This window comes from Pristiophorus japonicus, chromosome 3 (genome assembly GCF_044704955.1).
Source record: "Pristiophorus japonicus isolate sPriJap1 chromosome 3, sPriJap1.hap1, whole genome shotgun sequence".
Lineage (NCBI taxonomy): Eukaryota > Metazoa > Chordata > Chondrichthyes > Pristiophoridae > Pristiophorus > Pristiophorus japonicus.
Genome location: NC_091979.1, coordinates 202,701,822 through 202,726,304, shown reverse-complemented (window position 1 = coordinate 202,726,304; position 24,483 = coordinate 202,701,822). Strand labels below are relative to the sequence as shown.

At 51.8% G+C, this 24,483-nt stretch overlaps 1 protein-coding gene across 1 annotated transcript in view; it reads right to left on the bottom strand.

Annotated features, from left to right (window-relative positions):
* The window catches only part of col6a1 (collagen, type VI, alpha 1), a 117,306-nt gene that overhangs the window by 56,749 nt on the left and 36,074 nt on the right, over positions 1 to 24,483 (bottom strand). The window contains exons 12-15 of the mRNA XM_070876207.1: positions 17,959 to 17,985; positions 17,784 to 17,828; positions 16,143 to 16,196; positions 13,988 to 14,050 (exon numbers count right to left, since the gene is read on the bottom strand). Coding sequence (XP_070732308.1) covers positions 13,988 to 14,050; positions 16,143 to 16,196; positions 17,784 to 17,828; positions 17,959 to 17,985 — 189 coding nt within the window. The remainder of the gene's footprint in view (positions 1 to 13,987; positions 14,051 to 16,142; positions 16,197 to 17,783; positions 17,829 to 17,958; positions 17,986 to 24,483) is intronic.

Genomic DNA, 24,483 nt, shown 5'->3' with positions numbered 1-24,483 from the left:
CTATACCCATTGAAATTCAGAAGAATGAGAGGTGATCTTATCGAAGCATACAAGATAATGAGGGGGCTCGACAAGGTGGATGCAGAGAGGATATTTCCACTCATAGGGGAAACTAAAACTAGGGGGCATAGTCTCAGAATAAGGGGCCGCCCATTTATGAGATGAGGAGGAATTTCTTCTCTCAGAGGGTTGTAATTCTGTGGAATTCTCTGCCCCAGAGAGCTGTGCAGGCTGGGTTATTGAATATATTTATGGCGGAGATAGACAGATTTTTGAGCGATAAGGGAATAAAGGGTTACAGGGAGCGGGCAGGGAAGTGGAGCTGAGTCCATGATCAGATCAGCATGATCTTATAACAACAGTTCAACGATGGTCCTGTATCTGTGAAGGTATACTTAAGACAGTTCAAAAATGGCCTACAATCTGATGCCTATTTTCTCCCACCGATTTTCTTCCAGCCTGCAGATGCTGATTCATACTGGCCTACCTTTCTCTGAGGGTTCCAGGAACTCTCCTGTATCTCACTAATTTGGGCCATTGTTCATATGTCAATGGGCTATCCAACTGCGAGAGACATCAAAAACAGCCACCCATCCCTTCCCTGCTGTCCCACCGCCCCCCCTCCTCCCCTTTCCCCAATTCTATCCACACCCAGTGTCCACAGACAGATATTCCAGTCAGGAGCAGTAACATCAGATTGATTTTGACTTCCTAGCTCAGCCGCAGCTGCCAAGACACTACGAACTTTTAAACTGTGTCGACGACCTAAACAAGCGATGAGCAGAGGGAATGATCACCTGAAGCTGCCCTCGTCCAACAAAGGAACTTTTAATGCAGTCATCAGAGCAGGGGCTCGACGCGTTACTCTTTAACCTCCCCTTTCCTCCTTTGTATCCTTTAATTAAGCTCCTTTATGATAATCGGTATCTTTTTTTAAAGAAAAAGGCACCAAGAAAGGTTTCTGTAAAACCCGTTGATCATTGGGGGAGGTCGGTTAGCTCGGGGGAGGTCGGTTAGCTCGGGGGAGGTCGGTTAGCTCGGGGGAGGTCGTTTAGCTCGGGGAAGGTCGGTTAGCTCGGGGGAGGACGGTTAGTTCGGGGGAGGTCGGTTAGCTCGGGGGAGGTCGGTTAGTTCGGGGAGGTCGGTTAGTTCGGGGGAGGTCGGTTAGTTCGGGGGAGGTCGGTTAGCTCGGGGAAGGTCGGTTAGCTCGGGGGAGGTCGGTTAGCTCGGGGGAGGTCGGTTAGCTCGGGGGAGGTCGATTAGTTCGGGGGAGGTCGGTTAGCTCATGGGAGGTCGGTTCGCTCATGGGAGGTCGGTTAGCTCGGGGGAGGTCGGTTAGCTCGGGGGAGGTCGGTTAGCTCGGGGGAGGACGGTTAGTTCGGGGGAGGTCGGTTAGCTCGGGGGAGGACGGTTAGCTCGGGGGAGGACGGTTAGCTCGGGGGAGGTCGGTTAGTTCGGGGGAGGACGGTTAGTTCGGGGGAGGTCGGTTAGCTCGGGGGAGGTCGGTTAGTTCAGGGGAGGTCGGTTAGCTCGGGGGAGGTCGGTTAGCTCGGGGGAGGTCGGTTAGCTCGGGGGAGGACGGTTAGTTCGGGGGAGGTCGGTTAGCTCGGAGGAGGTCGGTTAGCTCGGGGGAGGTCGGTTAGCTCGGGGGAGGACGGTTAGTTCGGGGGAGGTCGGTTAGCTCGGGGGAGGTCGGTTAGTTCGGGGGAGGTCGGTTAGTTCGGGGGAGGTCGGTTAGCTCGGGGGAGGTCGGTTAGCTCGGGGGAGGACGGTTAGTTCGGGGGAAGTCGGTTAGCTCGGGGGAGGACGGTTAGTTCGGGGGAAGTCGGTTAGCTCGGGGGAGGACGGTTAGTTCGGGGGAGGTCGGTTAGTTCGGGGGAGGACGGTTAGCTCATGGGAGGTCGGTTAGCTCGGGGGAGGTCGGTTAGCTCGGGGGAGGACGGTTAGTTCGGGGGAGGTCGGTTAGTTCGGGGGAGGTCGGTTAGCTCGGGGGAGGTCGGTTAGCTCGGGGGAGGTCGATTAGTTCGGGGGAGGTCGGTTAGCTCGGGGGAGGTCGGTTAGCTCGGGGGAGGTCGATTAGTTCGGGGGAGGTCGGTTAGCTCATGGGAGGTCGGTTCGCTCATGGGAGGTCGGTTAGCTCGGGGGAGGTCGGTTAGCTCGGGGGAGGTCGGTTAGCTCGGGGGAGGACGGTTAGCTCGGGGGAGGACGGTTAGTTCGGGGGAGGTCGGTTAGTTCGGGGGAGGACGGTTAGTTCGGGGGAGGTCGGTTAGTTCGGGGGAGGACGGTTAGTTCGGGGGAGGTCGGTTAGTTCAGGGGAGGTCGGTTAGTTCCGGGGAGGTCGGTTAGCTCGGGGGAGGACGGTTAGTTCGGGGGAGGACGGTTAGTTCGGGGGAGGTCGGTTAGCTCGGGGGAGGTCGGTTAGTTCAGGGGAGGTCGGTTAGCTCGGGGGAGGTCGGTTAGCTCGGGGGAGGTCGGTTAGCTCGGGGGAGGACGGTTAGTTCGGGGGAGGTCGGTTAGCTCGGGGGAGGTCGGTTAGCTCGGGGGAGGTCGGTTAGCTCGGGGGAGGACGGTTAGTTCGGGGGAGGTCGGTTAGCTCGGGGGAGGTCGGTTAGTTCGGGGGAGGTCGGTTAGTTCGGGGGAGGTCGGTTAGCTCGGGGGAGGTCGGTTAGCTCGGGGGAGGACGGTTAGTTCGGGGGAAGTCGGTTAGCTCGGGGGAGGTCGGTTAGCTCGGGGGAGGACGGTTAGTTCGGGGGAGGTCGGTTAATTCGGGGGAGGTCGGTTAGCTCGGGTGAGGTCGGTTAGTTCGGGGAAGGTCGGTTAGCTCGGGGGAGGTCGGTTAGTTCAGGGGAGGTCGGTTAGTTCGGGGGAGGTCGGTTAGCTCGGGGGAGGTCGGTTAGTTCGGGGGAGGACGGTTAGCTCGGGGGAGGTCGGTTAGTTTGGGGGAGGTCGGTTAGCTCGGGGGAGGACGGTTAGCTCGGGGGAGGACGGTTAGCTCGGGGGAGGTCGGTTAGTTCGGGGGAGGACGGTTAGTTCGGGGGAGGTCGGTTAGTTCCGGGGAGGTCGGTTAGCTCGGGGGAGGTCGGTTAGCTCGGGGGAGGTCGGTTAGCTCGGGGGAGGACGGTTAGTTCGGGGGAGGTCGGTTAGCTCGGGGGAGGTCGGTTAGCTCGGGGGAGGTCGGTTAGCTCGGGGGAGGACGGTTAGTTCGGGGGAGGTCGGTTAGCTCGGGGGAGGTCGGTTAGTTCGGGGGAGGTCGGTTAGTTCGGGGGAGGTCGGTTAGCTCGGGGGAGGTCGGTTAGCTCGGGGGAGGACGGTTAGTTCGGGGGAAGTCGGTTAGCTCGGGGGAGGACGGTTAGTTCAGGGGAGGTCGGTTAGTTCGGGGGAGGACGGTTAGCTCATGGGAGGTCGGTTAGCTCGGGGGAGGTCGGTTAGCTCGGGGGAGGACGGTTAGCTCGGGGGGGGTCGGTTAATTTGGGGGATGTCGGTTAGTTCGGGGGAGGTCGGTTAGCTCGGGGGAGGTCGGTTAGCTCGGGGGAAGTCGGTTAGCTCGGGGAAGGTCGGTTAGCTCGGGGGAGGTCGGTTAGTTCGGGGGAGGTCGGTTAAGTCGGGGGAGGACGGTTAGCTCGGGGGAGGTCGGTTAGCTCGGGGGAGGTCGGTTAATTCGGGGGAGGTCGGTTAGCTCGGGGGAGGCCGGTTAGTTCGGGGGAGGTCGGTTAGCTCGGGGGAGGTCGGTTAGCTCGGGGGAGGTCGGTTAGTTCGGGGAAGGTCGGTTAGCTCGGGGAAGGTCGGTTAGCTCGGGGGAGGTCGGTTAGTTCGGGGGAGGTCGGTTAAGTCGGGGGAGGTCGGTTAGCTCGGGGGAGGTCGGTTAGTTCGCGGGAGGTCGGTTAAGTCGGGGGAGGACGGTTAGCTCGGGGGAGGACGGTTAGTTCGGGGGAGGTCGGTTAGCTCGGGGGAGGTCGGTTAGCTCGGGGGAGGTCGGTTAGTTCGGGGGAGGTCGGTTAGCTCGGGGGAGGACGGTTAGCTCGGGGGAGGACGGTTAGTTCGGGGGAGGTCGGTTAATTCGGGGGAGGTCGGTTAGTTCGGGGGAGGACGGTTAGTTCGGGGAAGGTCGGTTAGCTCGCGGGAGGTCGGTTAAGTCGGGGGAGGACGGTTAGTTCGGGGGAAGTCGGTTAGCTCGGGGGAGGACGGTTAGTTCGGGGGAGGTCGGTTAGTTCGGGGGAGGTCGGTTAGTTCGGGGGAGGTCGGTTAAGTCGGGGGAGGACGGTTAGCTCGGGGGAGGACGGTTAGCTCGGGGGAGGACGGTTAGCTCGGGGGAGGACGGTTAGCTCGGGGGAGGACGGTTAGCTCGGGGGAGGACGGTTAGCTCGGGGGAGGACGGTTAGTTCGCGGGAGGTCGGTTAAGTCGGGGGAGGACGGTTAGCTCGGGGGAGGACGGTTAGCTCGGGGGAGGACGGTTAGCTCGGGGGAGGACGGTTAGCTCGGGGGAGGACGGTTAGTTCGGGGGAGGACGGTTAGCTCGGGGGAGGTCGGTTAGCTCGGGGGAGGACGGTTAGTTCAGAGGAGGTCGGTTAGTTCGGGGGAGGTCGGTTCGTTCGGGGGAGGTCGGTTAATTCGGGGGAGGTCGGTTAGCTCGGGGGAGGTCGGTTAGCTCGGGGGAAGTCGGTTCGCTCATGGGAGGTCGGTTCGCTCATGGGAGGTCGGTTAGCTCGGGGGAGGTCGGTTAGTTCGGGGGAGGTCGGTTAGCTCGGGGGAGGTCGGTTAGTTCGGGGGAGGTCGGTTAGTTCGGGGGAGGTCGGTTAGCTCGGGGGAGGACGGTTAGTTCGGGGGAGGTCGGTTAGCTCGGGGGAGGTCGGTTAGTTCGGGGGAGGACGGTTAGCTCGGGGGAGGTCGGTTAGCTCGGGGGAGGACGGTTAGTTCAGAGGAGGTCGGTTAGCTCGGGGGAGGACGGTTAGCTCGGGGGAGGACGGTTAGCTCGGGGGAGGTCGGTTAGCTCGGGGGAAGTCGGTTAGCTCGGGGGAGGTCGGTTAGCTCGGGGAAGGTCGGTTAGCTCGCGGGAGGTCGGTTAGCTCGGGGAAGGTCGGTTAGCTCGGGGGAGGACGGTTAGCTCGGGGGAGGACGGTTAGTTCGGGGGAGGTCGGTTAGTTCAGGGGAGGTCGGTTACTTCGGGGGAGGTCGGTTAGCTCGGGGGAGGTCGGTTAGCTCGGGGGAGGTCGGTTAGCTCGGGGAAGGTCGGTTAGCTCGGGGGAGGTCGGTTAGCTCGGGGGAGGTCGGTTAGTTCGGGGGAGGTCGGTTAATTCAGGGGAGGTCGGTTAGCTCGGGGGAGGACGGTTAGCTCGGGGGAGGTCGGTTAGCTCGGGGAAGGTCGGTTAGCTCGGGGGAGGTCGGTTAGCTCGGGGGGGGTCGGTTAATTCGGGGGAGGTCGGTTAGCTCGGGGGAGGTCGGTTAATTCGGGGGAGGTCGGTTAGCTCGGGGGAGGTCGGTTAGCTCGGGGGAGGTCGGTTAGCTCGGGGGGGGTCGGTTAATTCGGGGGGGGTCGGTTAATTCGGGGGAGGTCGGTTAGCTCGGGGGAGGTCGGTTAGCTCGGGGGAGGTCGATTAGCTCGGGGGAGGTCGGTTAGCTCGGGGGAGGTCGGTTCGCTTGGGGAAGGTCGGTTAGTTCGGGGGAGGTCGGTTAGCTCGGGGGAGGACGGTTAGCTCGGGGACAACTGGTGAGCTTTGGGGTGACCGGTTAGCTTAGTTGGTTGCTACGTGATGTCTATAACACCCAGGCTCCAGGTTCAATACCTATACCCTGCACACTGAGGCTGGGGTCATGTTGCCAATTTCCTCTCAATGAACAGCCCAAATTGATGCAAGAGCAGGACTATTCCTTTTCTTGATTTGTTCCTGCGATGTGGGCAAGGCCAGCATTTATTGCCCATTCCTAATTTCCCTGGGGAAGGTGGTGATGAGCTGTCTTCTTGAATCGCTGCAGTCCGTGTGATGAAGTTACTCCCATAGTATTCAGTCCCTTACTTTTTGTAGTATATAATAATGATTTCGACTTAAATGTAGAGGGCATGATAAAGAAATTTGCAGATGATTCAAAAATTGGCCGTGTGGTTGACAGTGAGGAGGAGAGGTCTAGACTGCAGGAAGATATCGATGAATTGGTCAGTTGGGCAGAAAAGTGCCAAATGGAATTCAATCCGGAAAAGTGTGAGGTAATGCGTTTGGGGAGAGGCAACAAAGCAAGGGAATACACAATAAATAGGAGGATACAGAGAGGTATGGAGGAACAGAGGGACCTTGGAGTATATGTCCACAGATTCTTAAAGATAGCAAGACAGGTCGATAAGGTAGTTAAAAAGGCATACGGAATGCTTTCCTTTATTAGCTGAGGCATAGAATACAAGACCGGGGAAGTTATGCTAGAATTATATACAACACTAGTTAGGTCACAGCTTGAGTACTGTGTGCAGTTCTGGTCACCACATTACAGGAAGGATGTGATTGCACTAGAAAGGGTGCAGAGAAGACTTATGAGGATGTTGCTAGGACTGGAAGTGTTAGCTATGAGGAAAGATTGAATAGGCTGGGGTTGTTTTCCTTGGAACACAGGAGGTTCAGGGGAGATTTAATTGTGGTATATAAAATTACGAGGGGCCTAGATAGAGTGGATAGGAAGGACCTATTTCCTTTAGCGGAGGGGTCAATAACCAGAGGCCATAGGGATAAAGTAGTTGGTAGAAGGATTAGAGGGGAGATAAGGAAACATTTCTTTACCCAGAGGGTGGTGAGAGTCTGGAACTCACTGCCTGAAATGGTGGTAGAGGCAGAAACCCTCATCACATTTAAAAGCACTTGGATGTGCACTTAAAGAGCCGTAGTCTACAGGGCTGCGGACCTAGTGCTGAAAGATGGGATTAGGCTGGGTAGCTCTTTTTTGATCGGCTTGGACACGATGGGCCAAATGGCCTCCATCTGTGTCATAATTGTTCTATGATTCTATAGTGCTATTAGGGAGGGAGTTCCAGGATTTTGATCCAGCGACAATGAAGGAACAGGGATATATTTTCAAATCAGGATGGTATGTAGCTTGGAGGGGAACATGCAGGCGATGGTGTTCCCATGCACCTGCTGCCCTTGTATTCTAAGTGGTAGAGGTCATGGATTTGGGAGGTGCTGCCGAAGAAGCCTTGGCGAGTTGCCGCAGTGCATCTTGTAGATGGTACATACTGCAGCCACGGTGCGCCCGTGGTGGAGGGAGTGAATCTTTAAGGTGGTGGATGGGGTGCCAATCAAGCAGGCTGCTTTGTCCTGGATGGTGTTGAGCTTCTTGAATGTTGTTGGGGCTGCACTCATCCAGGCAAGTGGACAGTATTCCATCACACTCTTGACTTGTGCCTTGTAGACGGTGGAAAGGCTTTGGGGAGTCAGGGTGTGAGACATTCACGGCAGAATACCCAGCCTTTGACCTGCTCTTGTTGCCACAGTATTTATGTGGCTGGTCCAGTTAAGTTTCTAGTCAATGGTAACCCCCGGGATGTTGATGGTAGGGGATTCGGCGATGGTGCTAAGACTCTCATTTGTTGGAGATGGTCATTGCCTGGCACATGTGTGGTGCGAATATTACTTGCCATTTATCAGATGAAGCCTGAATGTTATCCAGGTCTTGCTGCATGCAGGCATGGAATACTTCATTATCTGAGGAGTTGCAAATGGAACTGAACACAGTGCAATCATCAGCGAACATCCCCACTTCTGACCTTATGATGGAGGAAAGGTCATTGATGAAGCGGCTGAAGGTGGTTGGGCCGAGGACACAGTGCTGAAGAACTCCTGCAATGATGTCGTGTGGCTGTGATGATTTACCTCAACCAAAACCATCTTCACGTGTGCTAGGTATTGTCATGTATTCAACTGTCATTGTAATCCATGTATAAACTGACCTAAGTTGTACACCGGGAGAACACTGCCCACTAGGTGGTGAACTTGTGGGAGACAATCCTAATCTGGACTTTCAGATATAAAAGAGTAAGCTCCACCCATCTTCTCCACTTCAGTGCTGGCTAATAAATGTTACTGGTCACAGAGTGACCTTCTCTCTAGTGTGGGCCTCGTGTGCATTTGTACTGTATAGTAAGGACATATTATTGGCGACGAGAAACTGGGATTTAAACCACGCGAGCATGGCCACTAGCAGCACAGACGAGAGGTACTGTGTTGGTGATGATTGGAACAATTTTATTGAGAGACTACAGCAAAGTTTCATCACTAAGGAATGGCTGGGACAGGATTCGGCTGACAAATGCAGGGCTCATCTCCTGACGGTTTGTGGATCCAGGACGTACTCCCTGATGAAGGACCTTCTAGCTCCAGAGAAGCCGACGGACAAGAATTTTGAAGAGCTCAGTAAGTTGATCGGGGAACGCCTTAAACCGGTGAGCAGCATGCACATGACGAGACACCGGTTTTACACGCACCGGCGGCGAGAAGGGCAAAGTGTTCCAGACTGCGTGGCAGATCTCCGGCAACTGGCGAGCCTTAGTAAGTTCCCAGATGCATGCAGAGCGGAGATGCTGCAAGACTTTTTTATTGAGGGCATCGGGCACGCTGGGGTTTTCAGGAAACTGATTGAGACCAAAGACTTAACCCTGGAAACGGCGGCTTTGATGGCCCAGACATTTATCTCAGGGGAGGAAGAGACCAGAATGAAGTTTGACAAAAATCTTGGTTTTAATGCAGCAAATGGACAGGGAGTCAACATTGTTAACGCGGCACACAGTTCTCCAGGCAGACAGAGGCAATCGGACATGCCCGAGCATGTAGTCAAACCCAAAGAAGGAATTCAACAGAGACAATGGCCAGCTGAACAGCGATTCATGCCATTGCAATGGACAATGCGGCCAGTAATGGGGCCATCAACACCTGTTAATGGTGCGCTTAAGGACAGTTACAGAGACAGTCAGAGACGATCGACTGGTAATGGACCTTTTATTTCTAACAACGGCTCATGTTGGAGGTGTGGAGGCAAACACCCAGCCAGAGCTTGCAGGTATCAGCAATATACCTGCAGAAACTGCAACATCAGCGGTCACTTGACGCATATGTGCAGGAAGCCTGCAGCCAGGTTGATGTACGAGGAGGATGGGCCCGATGTAAGCCCTACAAGGCCAAATGGACACTGGGAGAAATTGCTGGAAGCTGAAGTTCAGCGAGTTCATGTGGAGCACATATACAGTTCATGCACCAGGACACCACCGATAATGATGAAAGTGCTGCTCAATGGCATCCCAGTATCAATGGAGCTAGACACGGGGGCCAGCCAGTCCCTGATGAGTATCAAACAGTTCAACAAGTTGTGGGCATCCAAGGCCAGGAGGCCAAAATTATTGCCGATTGACGCACAGCTACGGACATATACAAAGGAGATCATTCCAGTGCTAGGCAGCGCCACGGTAGTCGTGACCCACAAAGATTCGCAGAACAGGTTGCCACTCTGGATTGTCCTGGGGGACGGTTCCGCACTGCTAGGGAGGAGTTGGCTTGCTGTCATGAACTGGAAATTGGGCGATGTCAATGCAATTTCTTCTGTGGAGCGAATATCATCCTCACAGATCCTGGACAAATTTGACTCACTATTTCAACCTGGCATTGGCACTTTCATGGGAACCAAGGCAGTGATTCACATAAACCTGGACTCCAGGCCAGTACACCACAAGGCCACAGCGATGCCGTACGTGATGCGGGAAAAGATAGAAGGCGAATTGGACCGCCTACTGAGGGAAGGCATCATCTCGCCAGTCGAATTCAGTGACTGGTCGAGCCTGATTGTGCCGGTGCTCAAGGCGGATAGGTCAGTCAGGATATGTGGTGATTACAAGGCCACCATCAATCGGGTGTCACTCCAAGACCAGTACCCGCTACCGAGAGCGGAGGACCTCTTGGTGACACTATTTGGTGGCAAACCTTTTCAAAATTAGACCCGACCTCAGCTTCCATGACCCAGGAGCTGGCGAGTGAGTCGAAGAAACTGACCACCATCATGACACACAAGGGGTTGTTTGAGTACAACAGATGTCCGTTTGGGATTCGCTCGGCCGCCGCGATCTTTCAACGAAACATGGAAAATCTCCTCAAGTCGATTCCAAGGACGGTGGTTTTTCAAGACGACATCCTCATCACGAGGTGCGATACTGAAGAACACCTCCACAACCTGGAGAAGGTGCTGCGCAGACTGGACCGGATAGCTTTGTGACTAAAAAGGCGAAGTGTGTCTTCCTAGCTCCAGAGGTAGAATTCCTGGGGATGAGGGTAGCAGCAGACGGGATCAGACCTACTGCGTCCAAAACGGAAGCGATCCAGAGAGTACCCAGACCCCGTAACTCGACGGATCTGCGTTCGTTCCTGGGACTCCTGAACTATTTTGGTAACTTTCTTCCCAAATTGAGCACGCTGTTAGAGCCGCTGCACGTGCTCCTAAGCAAAGGTCGCGAATGGGTCTGGGGGGACAGCCAGGAAAGGGCTTTTGATAGAGCACACATTGTTATGCTCCAACAAACTGTTAATGCTATATGACCCATGTAAGAAACTTGTTTTAACGTGCGATGGGTCATCCTATGGGGCCAGGTGTGTGTTGCAGCATGTTAATGCCAAGGGTCAGTTATAGCCGGTAGCTTATGCCTCCAGAAGTCTGTCCCAGACAGAAAGGGGCTACGGGATGGTAGAAAAGGAAACGCTTGCATGTGTATATGCAGTAAAAAAAATGCACCAGTACCTGTTTGGCAAGAAATTTGAGCTGGAGACAGATCACAAACCCCTAACGTCCCTTTTGGCCATTAACAAGGCCATAAATGCAAATGCGTCGGCCCGCAAACAGAGGTGGGCACTCACGTTAGCTGCCTATGACTATACAATTCGGCACAGACGGGCACTGAAAATTGCGCCGATGCACTCAGCAGGCTCCCACATGCCACCACCGAGGGGACAACCGAGCATGATGCTGAGATGGTCATGGCTGTTGAAGCTTTCGAAAGTGAAGGCTCACCCGTGACAGCCCGTCAGATCAAAATCTGGACAAATAGAGACCCGCTATTGTCTCTAGTCAAGAAATGTGTCCTGAATGGAGACTGGGCAGCCTCGTACGGGGCATGCCCTGTGGAATTTAAACCATTTCACAGGCGCAAGGATGAACTCTCGATTCAGGCCGATTGCCGACTATGGGGAATCCGAGTAGTCATGCCCCAGATGGGCAGAGAGGTGTTTATCAGAGAACTTCACAATGAGCACCCGGGCATTGTCATGATGAAGGCAATTGCCACATCACACGTTTGGTGGCTAGGGATAGACGCAGACCTGGAACTTTGTGTTTGCAAGTGGAACACGTGCCCAGCTGGGCAATGCGCCTATGGAAGCCCCCCTTAGCCCCTGGTCCTGGCCCGCCAAGCCATGGTCACGCATCCATATGGACTACGCAGGTAGTCATGGGAAAAATGTTTTTGGTTGTAGTAGATTCCTACTTCAAATGGATCGAGTGTGACATTCTCAATTCAAGCACATCCTCTGCCACGGTAGAAATCTACTGGCAATGTTCGTCACCCATGGTCTACCGGACGTCTTGGTCAGCGACAATGGCCCGTGCTTTACAAGCATTGAGTTCCAGGACTTCATGGCAGGAAATGGTATCAACCATGTCAGAACGGCACCATTCAAACCGGCCTCAAACGGCCAGGCGGAATGAGCAGTGCAGATAATCAAACAGGGGATGCTCAGAATCCAAGGGGGTTCCCTACAAAGCTGCTTATCACACCTCCTGTTGGCCAATAGATCCCAACCACACTCGCTCACAGGGATTCCACCCGCAGAGCTGCTAATGAAAAGGACGCTCAAAACCAGATTATCCCTTATACACTCCACCATGAAGGAAATTGTTGAGATCAGGCGCCGGTCACAATGGGAATGCGAGGGCGAGATGTATTGATGCCAATGACCCTAACTTTATCCTCAACTACGCTGCAGGGCCCAAATGGCTCACAGGCACTGTGATTGCCAAAGAGGGGACGAGGATTCTGCTAGTTAAACTTACCAATGGACAAATCTGCCGCAAACACGTGGCTCAAACAAAAAGGAGGTTCAGCAACCCCATAGAAGCAGCAGAGGAAGAACACATTGTCGAGTTCACTCCACCACAGGTGACCGAACACCGGAACCAAGTGGAGGGGAGCCCAATCAGTGTGGGCAGTCTGGACAGGCCTGAGGCACTGCAAACAGCAGACACTCAGGCCAGCGCCCAACAACCGGAGCCCCAACTCAGGCGCTCTACGAGGGAGCATAAACCACCAGAGAGACTTAACGTGTGATCCCAATAAGACTTTGCGGGGGAGGTGATGTCATGTATTCAACTGTCATTGTAATCCATGTATAAACTGACCTAAATTGTACACCGTGAGAACACTGGCCACTAGGTGGTGAACTTGTGGGAGACACTCCTAACCTGGACTTTCAGGTATAAAAGGGGAAGCTCCACCCATCTTCTCCTGGCTAATAAAGGTTACTGGTCACAGAGTGACCTTCTCTCAGGTATGGGCCTCGTGTGCATTTGTACTGTATAGTAAGGACATATTAGGTATGACTCCAGCCAATAGTGAGTTTTCTCCCTGATTCCCATTGACTTCAATTTTTCTAGGGCTCCTTGATGTCACATTTGGTCAAATGCTGCCTTGATGTCAAAGGCAGTTGCTCTCACCTCACCTCTGGAATTCAGCTCTTTTGTCCATGTTTGGACCAAGGCTGTAATGAGGTCTGGAGCCGAGTGGTCCTGGTAGAACCCAAACTAAGCATCGTGAGCAGGTTGTTGGTGAGTAATTGCCACTTGATAGCACTGACAGCTTCTATCATTTTGCTGATGATTGAGAGTAGACTGATGGTACGGTAATTGGCCGGATTGGATTTGTCCTGCTTTTTGTGGACAGGATATACTTGGGCAGTTTTCCACATTGTTGGGTGGATGTCTATATTGCAGCTGTACTGGAACAGCTTGGCTAGAGGCGCGGCTAGTTGTGGAGCACAAGTCTTCAGCATGACAGCTGGGATGTTGGCGGGGCCCATAGCCTTTGCTATATCCAGTGCGCTCAGCCGTTTCTTGATATCATGTGGAGTGAATCGAATTGTCTGAAGACTGGCTTCTGTGATGATGGGGACCTCAGGATGAGGCCACTATGGATCATCCACTCAGCACAATTGACTGAAGATGGTTGCAAATGCTTCAGCATTGTCTTTTGCACTCGAGTGCTGGGCTCTGCCATCGTTGAGGACAGGGATATTCATGGAGCCTCCTCCTCCCGTTAGTTAATTAATTGTCCACCACCATTCATGACTGAATGTGGCAGAACTGCTGAGCTTTGATCTGATCCATTGATTTTGGGATTGCTTAGCCCTGTCTATAGTATGCTGCTTCTGCTGTTTAGCATGCATGTAATCCTGTATTGCAGCTTCCCCAGTTTGGCACCCCATTTTTAGGTACACCTGGTGCTGCTCCTGGCATGCTCTTCTTTACTCCCCATTGAACCAGGGTTGGTCCCCTGGCTTGATGGTAATGTTAGTCTGAGGAATATGCTGGGCCATGAGGTTACAGATTGTGGTGGAATATAATTCTGCTGCCGCTTCATGAACGCCCAGTTTTGAGCTGTGAGATCTGTTCTGAATCTATCCCATTTAGCATGGTGGTAGTGCCACACAACACAATGGCGGGTGTCCTCAGTGTGAAGACAGGACTATGTCTCTACAAGAACTGCACGGCGCTTCATGGATGCCTAGAAGTCACTCTGGATCACAATTCTCCGCTCCATTTCTTTGTCTTAGGCATTAAACCGATAAATGACTCAATATTAAAGAGGTTCACAACCAAATGAGGTCAGGGGTTATGCAACTGTAACATTATTTGAGGATTGCTTAGTGGAGAGTTCTTGCTTTACAACAATATCCCTGTACCCATTTTGATAAAGTCATACCTTGTGTCCTTTTTTGCCAAATGGACCTGGATCTCCTTTGAGGCCATGTACTCCTTCTAAACCCTATGAAGGAAAAGATTTCAAAACATTTGAAGTCAGTTCCTCTCTTGCTATTAGAATGCAGAACCACATTTCAATCTCCATTTATTTGTGCTAACGGGAAACAGGTACTTCTACCCGAGGGCATGTGATACAGCATACAGGAAGCCTTGTAGCAATACCACTAAATAATCCAGCCAGATATCAAGTAGGGTTCCCACTCTGGTTGGATGTATACCTGGAGGTCGCATCACATGACTTCCACTTCCAAACGCTCCGCCTCGACTCTCTCACCATTGGTCACCTGACATGTCCATCCTCACGGTGCACCGTCTTTCCAACCAATTAGAAAGCGAGCATATTCTTTGTAACCCAATTGGATGATTCTTGACTGTCAGCCAGTCCTTTTCCCTCAGCTCCAATATTTTTTATAATTAACAAACAAAAGTGCTCAAAGAAAATGATAAAAAATTCCACGTAAGTTTTTAATGTTCCTATGATTTTTCTCTCTAGTGTGCTCACAGCAGTGCCCTGGAGATTATTCTTTAATTCCTGAAAACACCAGGACAATCCTGGAGGATTGGATTCCTCATATCAATTGGTAGTGGGTGCTGGCCATACATCTAAGCCCCTCCCCACCACATACCCAAGAGCTCCCAGATATTTCTAGTTGATGATGTGAAGCTTGAGCTTCAAGATGGTCTTGACTGACTCATCCAAATGGTGGCTTCTCAGTCCATCATACAGAGGAGGATCTGTCCTCTCTGTAGACAGTTGGTGCAGGTCCAGCAAGCTCTGGTTAACATTCTGCATTAAAAGGATAGAGGAATATCCAGAAACTTAAGTACATATAACAAGGTCTGAGAACGTTGGAGGATTTGGAGAAGTGCAGCAAATGATGAGGCTAATCATTAACACTCCTCCAGGAAACTTCAGCATCCATGTGGCGGTGTATGGAATGATTGAGTAGCTACCTTTTTTGCGGGGGTGGAAATGTCCATCATCAATGATGACAGAGTAAACATCAATATGGGACTGTTTCCCCATTAAGTGATGGCGGAGGAAGTGTCATGTATGTACTTTCGGGATCACTGGCCACTAGATGGCGTCATTGTTGGAGGCCATTGGGCTGCATGCATGTGTATGCAGCCCAAGTATAAAAGGCCAGCCATTTTATATATTAGTCACTTTTGGGCCTTAATAAAGCAGAGCCAAGGTCATACCTCTTGGAGTTAAACAGTACTCAGTCTAACAGTTATTGCATACACAACAGGAAGGCAGGCTGAAGCCTCAAAGAGTCCGCTTTGTGCAACAAGGGCAATGTGCCCAGACAAAGGGGAGAATTTGGATTAGCTACTTTACTAAAGTTGCTTCACAATTTCACATGGTTTAAGGTTTGGGGATAAATTATATAACAGTGGGAAAGTTTTAAAACATAATTCTGAAAAGGAGTTTCAGTCTCCGCAACCAGTAACCGAGCTTTTGCCTTTGCACCTGAGCCGGCATGTTCATTCACATTAGCTGAGCTATTTTTCCAAACACCCCGCTTTTGTAGAGACCTGTACTGTTTAAAATATTCATTCTCGGGATGTGGGCATCACTGGCATGGCCAGTATTTATTGACCATCCCTGAAAAGGTGGTTGTGGCCTTCTTCTTGACCAACTGGTAGCGGTTTGATGCAACTGAATGGCGTGCTAGGCCACTTCAGAGGGCAGTTAATATATTAGAATTAAAAGTCAACCCTTGATACCAGCTTTTTATTTTGAATTGAATTCAAATTCTCAAAGTGCCCTGATGGAATTGAACTCCTGCTCCCTGGATTATTAGTCCAGGCCAATGTTATTCTATAAACTCTGCAATCTTTATCTCTTTCAGGGCCATGTATTTATTCAGTGCCCATAGGTCAAATACAGATCCAAGCCACACACCATGCAGTTCAGGCCCGCACTTACAGGCTTGTATTTCAACTCCAGTGGAGATGCTGCTTTCAAATTCACAAGCTAACACTTTGATTGGGAAGAAAAGCCAGTAACACTGTGTCATGGATCAATGGACATTACCAAGTATTTGAAATGTTTTCATAAGAAAAGGAGCAAAGTTGAGCACCATACTTACAGGAGATCCCGCAGACCCAATGCAGCCCGGCAGACCATTGTACCCAGCCTCACCCTGATGATAGAGAAAGCATTAAAAATTCAACTCTGTGTTGTAATAATATAAAAAACAATCCATCACTGTCGAATATATGATTACTTCATCTGTAAGTGCCTTATAGGCCATGATTTATAATGTAAACTACTCTGTGTAACACTAAAGAAAGGATTTGCATGTACAAAGTATTCTCGTATATCTTTTTTTAATATTCATTCTCACGGTGCAGGCGTCACTGACAAGGCCAAATTTTTCTTGCCCATCCCTCACTGCCCCGAGCCAGTGGTGGTGGAATTGAGTGGCTTGCTAGACCACTTTGGAGGATAGTTAGGGATCGCAGGTTTCCTGTCCTAAAGGACGTTAGCGAACCTGTTGGGTTTTAACAACAATTGGACAGTTTCATAGTGACTTTTACTGATACCAGCTTATTCCTTCCAGATTTTTAATGCTGAATTCAAATTCTCAAACTGCAATGGTGGGATTGGAGCTTTTGTTCTACTGGATTATTATTCCAGGCCTCTGGATTTCTAGTCCAATAACAGAACCACTACACTACTGAACTTCACTGATTACACAGCACAGAACAATATCCCAAAACAGCAGTGAGACGAACTTTAATCTGTTCTGCTGGTGTTAGGACACTGGGTAAACTTCCTGTTCTCTTCTGAGCCACAGGACCCCCTAATGTTCATCTGAGGTAGCAGACAGGACCTCAATTTAACATCTCATTCCAAAGGATGGCATCTGCAACAAGGGAGCACTCACTCAGTGTTCGCTAAGTTATGCTCCAGTCCTGGAGTGGGGCATAGAACCCACAACTCTCTGACTCAGAGTCAATAATGCCACCAACTGACCCATCTCTCGCTATCTAATCTCGGAGTATGAGTATTTTACGCAGAGACATATTACACTGCACCAAAGCTGGGGGGTTAGCTGGTTTACGCTTGAGGGTAATTTTAATCTAACCCACCCATCGGGAAACAGAAACTGAAGTCAATGGAGAGTAATATTGGGCAGGGTGTAAAACAGACGTTCCATCCGATCCCGTGGGTTTCCCACCCGGCGTGTTAGGTTAAAATGGGCCTCTGCTTCTCTGCGCTCCATACATATGTTTTGGACCTGGTCTCTCTGGGATTTATATTTAGGCAGAACATGTAAGTAAACAATTCAACCGCTAGGAGGGATGTAAAAATGCTAGAGCATTCTTAACAGCAAAGGTAAAGGATATAACAGACAGCTATATAACGTGCAATGGAAAGTGACTGTGTAGTGAAGGCACATTGCCTTATCCTATTTGAATGGAACTAGAGATTGCTGTTCACGATGCTGTGGGCGGACTGACACTGCTACCTTTATATCCAAATGCATTTCACGTTAGGGAAATAAAAACCCAATTATCTCATAAAAGTGCACTAGAGATTGACAGATCTCTTTCTATTTTGCTTGCAATCTCTTATATAATGCATCCACCGTGAACCCTGTATATAACTACTCCTTCGAGTGGACTTTATTCGGACTGATCTTTTAATACTGGCTGTTCCTGATTGAAGGACGGTTGCTTTCTTTAAAGCAATATTCGGTCCCGCTGTACTCCGTCACTCTTACCTTATGCCCATCTTTTCCATCCCTTCCGGGGAATCCCTTTGCACCCTACAATCATCGGGCAGAACAGGTGGAGATAGCGGTTAGTACAGGAAAGAACACAAGTGAGACATTTTAATGCATGCCTTTAGGAAAATAAACTCTTTTAAATGCAGAAATGATTCAAAGCTGTTCTAACCTTGCCTCCTTTGTATCCTCTGTCACCCTGTAAAAGGAAATACACCATTTAGCAAGTACATCCTTTGCGTGCTTTTCTTGTCCGAAGTAACTATTTGTACTGCACTTTTTTGACAGACATGCGACAAGCCCTGCCCCTGTAAAGCTCCGCCCCTGGCCCGAATCATTCCATACTCGTGCTGCCGAGAAGCAGGACCTGAGGCTCCGACTCTCTCCCTCCCTCCCGGCCAGCCTGGGGCCAAGAGCGACTGAGGCTGGGGGAGAGAGAGAGAGAGAGAGAGAGGCTGGGTGGGGGAGAGAGAGAGAGAGAGGCTAGGGGGGGAGGAGTGAGAGAGGCTGGGGGGAGAGAGAGAGAGAGAGAGGGGCTGGGGGGAGGGAGAGAGAGTGAGAGAGCTGGGGGGAGAGAGAGAGAGAGGGGCTGGGGGGGAGGAGTGAGAGAGGCTGGGGGGAGAGAGAGAGAGAGAGAGGGGCTGGGGGGAGGGAGAGAGAGAGGCTGGTGGGAGAGAGAGGGAGAGAGGGGCTGGGGGGAGAGAGAGAGAGTGAGAGCGGCTGGGGCGAGAGAGAGAGAGAGAGAGGGGCTGGGGGGGGGAGGAGTGAGAGAGGCTGGGGGGAGAGAGAGAGAGAGAGAGAGGGGCTGGTGGTAGAGAGAGAGAGAGAGGGGCTGGGGGGAGAGAGAGAGAGTGAGAGAGGCTGGGGGGCGAGAGAGAGAGAGGGGCTGTGGGGGGAGGAGTGAGAGAGGCTGGGGGGAGAGAGAGAGAGGCTGGGGGGAGAGAGAGGGAGAGCGAGATGGTAGGGGGGGGTAGAGTGAGAGAGGCTGGGGGAGAGAGAGAGGCTGGGGGGGGAGTGAGAGAGGCTGGGGGAGAGAGAGAGAGAGAGGCTGCGGGGGTGGGGGGGGAGTGAGAGAGGCTGGGGGGAGAGAGAGAGAGAGGGGCTGGGTGGAGGGAGAGAGTGAGAGGGGTGGGGGGGAGAGAGAGAGAGAGAGGCTGGGGGGAGAGAGAGACTGTGGGGGGGGGGCGGTTGGGAGGAGAGTGAGAGAGGCTGGGGGAGAGAGAGAGAGAGGCTGCGAGGGGTGGGGGGAGAGAGATAGAGGCTGCGGAGGTGAAGGGAGAGAGAGAGAGAGAGAAAGGCTACGGGAGGTGGGGGAGAGAGAGAGGCTGGGGGGAGAGAGAGAGAGGCTGCGGTGGGTGGGGGGAGAGAGAGAGAGAGGCTGCGGAGGGGAGTGGAGAGAGAGAGAGAGGCTGCGGAGGGGAGGGGAGAGAGAGAGAGGCTGGGGGGAGAGAGAGAGGATGTGGGGGGGGGGGGGTGGGGGGAGAGAGAGAGAGAAAGGCTGCGGGGGAAGTGAGAGAGAGAGGCTGCGGGAGCTGGGGGGAGAGAAAGAGAGGCTGGGGGAGAGAAGGAGTGAGAGAGAGGCTGGGGAGAGTGAGAGTGAGGCTGGGCAGGGGGGAGAGTGAGAGAGGTGCTGGGAGGAGAGAGGCTGGGGGGAGAGTGAGAGAGGCTGGGCGGGGGGGAGAGAGAGGCTGGGGGGGGGGATGAGAGAGACATGGGCAGTGGGGGTGGGCGGGGCGGGAATCGGAGGGGAGAGAGGGAACTCAGGAAGACGGATCACGTTCTTCCAACCCTCTACAAGGGACATCGTCGGAGTGGATGATATCCCGAAGTCACGACACTGTCACTATTCATTTTAACCCAATAAACTTGTTAACAATCCGTACACACTGCCCCACCTATGGTGGGGAGGTGGGGGGAAGCAGAAGGATGCACTTGGACTGGGGTAAGGCACTTTGGCTCCCTTGCTGTCTTCTGAGGAGCTCTGTCTGTCGCTTCAGAAGATCAAAGTGGATCGAGTCACAATTTGCAAAGTCAGTGAGACCTTGGGATAGGCAGATCCAGTTACACATTCCAGTGAAACTTCAGGATGTGGCTTATCCTCCAAGGGGACCAATCAGAAACAAAGGGTAGAGCACATTGGCCATTTTTGCAGTACAAATAAGTGCATCCTTTCTTGCATATCCTGAACTGCAATAACACTGCATTATAGACATGTAAAGAAGGAGACTTCTCTCACCCACTCGAATCTGTTGATACTGGATCCCCTCCACTGCTGACACTGGATCCTCCCCCCTGGTAATACTGGATTCCGTCCCCTGGTGATACTAGATCTCCTTGCCTTGTGATATTGGATCTCCTCCCCTGGTGACACTGGATCCCCTCCCCTGGGGATATTGGATTCCCCCCCCCCCCACGATGATACTGGATCTCCTCCCCTGGTGATACTGGATCTCCTCCCCTGGTGACACTAGATTCCCTCCCCTGGTGATACTGGATCCCCTACCCCGATGATACTGGATTCCCTCCTCTGGTGACACAGGATCCTTCCCCTGGTGACACTGGATCACCTCCCCTGGTGATACTGGATTCCCTCCCCTGATGATACTGGATTCCCTCCCCTGGTGATACTGGATCTCCTCCCCTGGTGACACTGGATTCCCCTCCCCTGGTGATATAAATATCCAGTTCCCTGGTAAATCTGGGTGCCCCCCTCCCCTGACAGTACTAAGTCCATCACTCCTCGAGATCTTCCCTCCATCTTTCCCGCTACGATGAATTGCAAGCCAGCCATACAACCCCAGATGGAGTAATGCTGAAAATGGGGTCAAGTTTCAGTGCCTCTGTCTGGAGTAGATAGGCAGTTGGGGTCTGGAAATGGCATTGGTCCACTTACCGTCCCCTTTACATTGTCACTGCAGCCGCTGTCATTTTTGACAGCGACTTAAGAAGCGTAAACGTAGTGACTGACGATTTCAGGTAAGAAGTTACTTGTAAAGATGACGTACATTCGGACCTCGATGACAATTTTCAAGTACAAGTGGTGGTCCTGGCATTGAGTGGCCCAGCCAGCTCCGACTGCTGGCCAGGCCCATGTTGGAACCAGTTGATTTCCCACCCTTCCTGCCCGTGCACTCAGGCTGCATGTAAATCGGGCCCTGGCCTCAAAATGACTTAGGCCTCAGAGCAGCATCAACGGGCAAGGGTCAGCGACTGCACTGACATCTAACCCTTCCGTTTCACTCCGAGTGATTATTGTTATGTAACTAAACTTTACTATTGTGTAAGACTTGCCACCAGGGGGCGCACCTGTTGGAAACCCAAGGGTCACCTGCACACCCTGGGCAAGCAGGTATAAAAGGCAGTTTACCATGCTGCTTCCTCACTCTGGAGTTACATTAAAGAGACCAAGGTCACAACAGTTTGAGCTTACAGTATAAAGTCTTGTGGAGTTATTCTAAACATAACAATTGGCGATGAGTAACAGATCACAAACTTTTCACGCGGTCATGGCTGCTGTTGGTATTCTTGAGAGATTTGTTGAGGGTGATGATTGGGAAGCCTTCATTGAGCATCTTGACCAGTACTTCGTGGCCAATGAGCTGGATACGGAAGATACCGCGGCCATGCGAAGGGTGATTCTCCTCACCGTTTGTGGGTCCACGATAAATGGCATCGTCAAAAATCTGCTAGCACCGACGAGACCAACAGACCAAGACATATGCAGAGTTGTGCACACTGGTTCGGGAACACCTCAAGCCAAAGGAGAGCATCTTAATGGCGAGGTATCGCTTTTACACGCACCATCGCTCTGAGAGCCAGAACATGGCAAGGTATGTTGCCGACCTAAGACACTTTGCGGGACTGTGTGAATTTGTCTGGATTTTTGGGGGAAATGTTGCGGGACTTTTTCGTGCTTGGAATCGGCCACGAGGTCATTCTTCGCAAACTGCTGTCTGCCGAATCCCTAGATCTGAGCAAGGCCATCACGATAACCCAGGCTTTCATGTCCACGAACGATAACACTAAGCAGATATCTTTGCAGCATCGAAGCTCACCGGCAAGTACTGTGCATAAAATAACGCCTTCAGCAGGCAGAACTGTACATGACAGGACCTACACACCTGTAGAGGCCAAACCTAGGATGACTCGGAGTCAGCTGTGGGGCGTGAATGCGAATCCATTAACACCATGTTGGCTCTGCAGGTGCAATCACAGAGCCCATCAATGTTGATTCAAGCACTACGTGTGCAAAGGCTGTGGAACAATGGGACACCTCCAGTGAATGTGCAAACGTACTGCGACTCACCACGTGGCAGAGTCGGCAGAAGATGACTGATCCGGCGGGGATCACGCTGAACGAGTAACAGAGGCAACTCAACCCGAGGCTGACGAGGAAGTGTATGGGGTACACACCTTCACCACCAAAAGCCCTCCGATAATGTTGAAAGTCAATTTAAACGGCATTCCAGTTTCCCTGGAATTGGACACGGGGGCGAGTCAGTCAATTATGAGCCAGAAGGCTTTTGAGAAACTGGGGCAACAAGGCACAAAGGCCAAAACTAAGCCCAATTCACACAAAGCTGTACACCAGTGAGCTCATACCAGTCATTGGCAGTGCGGCAGTGAAGGTATCGTACGCTGGAACTGTGCATGATTTATCACTATGGATTGCACCAGGTGATGGCCCAACGCTGTTCGACAAAAGCTGGCTGGGAAGATCCGATGGAACTGGGACGACATCAAAGCACTGTCTTCGGTGGATGACGCCTCGTGCGTCCAAGTGCTAAACCAATTCCCGTCGTTATTTGAGCCAGGTATCGGCAACTTCACAGGCGCCAAAGTACAGATCCATCTATTCCCTGATGCACGGCCCGTTCATCACAAGGCCCGAGCAGTTCCATATATGATGCGAGAAAAAGTCAAGATCGAGCTGGACAGACTTCAACGAGAGGGAATCATATCGGCAGTCAAGTTCAACAAGTGGGCCAGTCAAATTTTTTCGGTGTTGAAATGCGATGGGATGGTCAGAATCTGCGGGGACTACAAGGTAACGATCAACCGAGTCTCGTTACAGGACCAGTACCCACTACCCAAAGTGGATAACCTGTTCCGAAGGGGGGAAGTCATTCACCAAGCTGGATCTAACCTCTGCTTACATCACACAGGAGCTGGCTGAACCATCGAAAAAATTGACGTGCATCAACATGCACAAAGGACTGTTCATATACCCTTTTGGGATTCAATTGGGGCTGCAGCCATCTTCCAGAGGAACATGGAGAGTCTGCTGAAATCGGTTCCGTTTCAAGACAACATCCTGATCACTGGTCGCAACACCACCGAACACTTGCACAACCTGGAAGAGGTTCTAAAGCAACTGGACAGAGTGGGACTCAGGCTGAAACGTTCCAAGTGTGTTTTCCTGGCGCCAGAGGTCGAATTTTTGGAGAGAAAGATTGTGGCAGATAGCATCAGACCCACGGACTCCAAGACAGAGGCCATCAAGAATGCACCCAGATCGCAGAATGTGACGGAGCTGCGTTCGTTCCTGGGACTCCTCAACTATTTTGGTAACTTTCTACCAGGGTTGAGCACTTTGCTGGAACCTTTGCATTTATTGCTATGCAAGGATGATGACTGGGTTTGTGGTAAATCTCAAGAGACAGCTTTAATAAGGCCAGAAACCTGCAATGTTCTAACAAGTTACTTGTATTGTATGACCTGTGTAAACGTTTAGTACTAGCTTGTGATGCATCTTCGTACGGGGTCAGTTGTGTGTTACAGCAAGCCAATGTGTCAGGCAAACTGCAACCGGTTGTATATGCGTTCAGAAGTTTATCTAAGGCTGAAAGAGCCGACATAATATAAGAACATAAGAATTAGGAACAGGAGTAGGCCATCTAGCCCCTCGAGCCTGCTCCACCATTCAACAAGATCATGGCTGATCTGGCCGTAGACTCAGCTCCACTTACCCGCCCGCTCCCCGTAACCCTTAATTCCCTTATTGGTTAAAAATATATCTATCTGTGATTTGAATACATTCAATGAGCTAGCCTCAACTGCTTCCTTGGGCAGAGAATTCCACAGATTCACAACCCTCTGGGAGAAGAAATTCCTTCTCAATTCGATTTTAAATTGGCTCCCCCGTATTTTGAGGCTATGCCCCCTAGTTCTAGTCTCCCCGACCAGTGGAAACAACCTCTCTGCCTCTATCTTGTCTATCCCTTTCATTATTTTAAATGTTTCTATAAGATCACCCCTCATCCTTCTGAACTCCAACGAGTAAAGACCCAGTCTGCTCAATCTATCATCATAAGGTGACCCTCTCATCTCCGGAATCAGCCTAGTGAATCGTCTCTGTACCCCCTCCAAAGCTAGTATATCCTTCCTTAAGTAAGGTGATCAAAACTGCACGCAGTACTTCAGGTACTCCATCCCTCTCGCAATGAAGGCCAACATTCCATTCGCCTTCCTGATTACCTGCTGCACCTGCAAACTAACTTGTTGGGATTCATGCACAAGGACCCCCAGGTCCCTCTGCACCACAGCATGTTGTAATTTCTCCCCATTCAAATAATATTCCCTTTTACTGTTTTTTTTCCCAAGGTGGATGACCTCACATTTTCCGACATTGTATTCCATCTGCCAAACCTTAGCCCATTCGCTTAACCTATCTAAATCTCTTTGCAGCCTCTCGTGT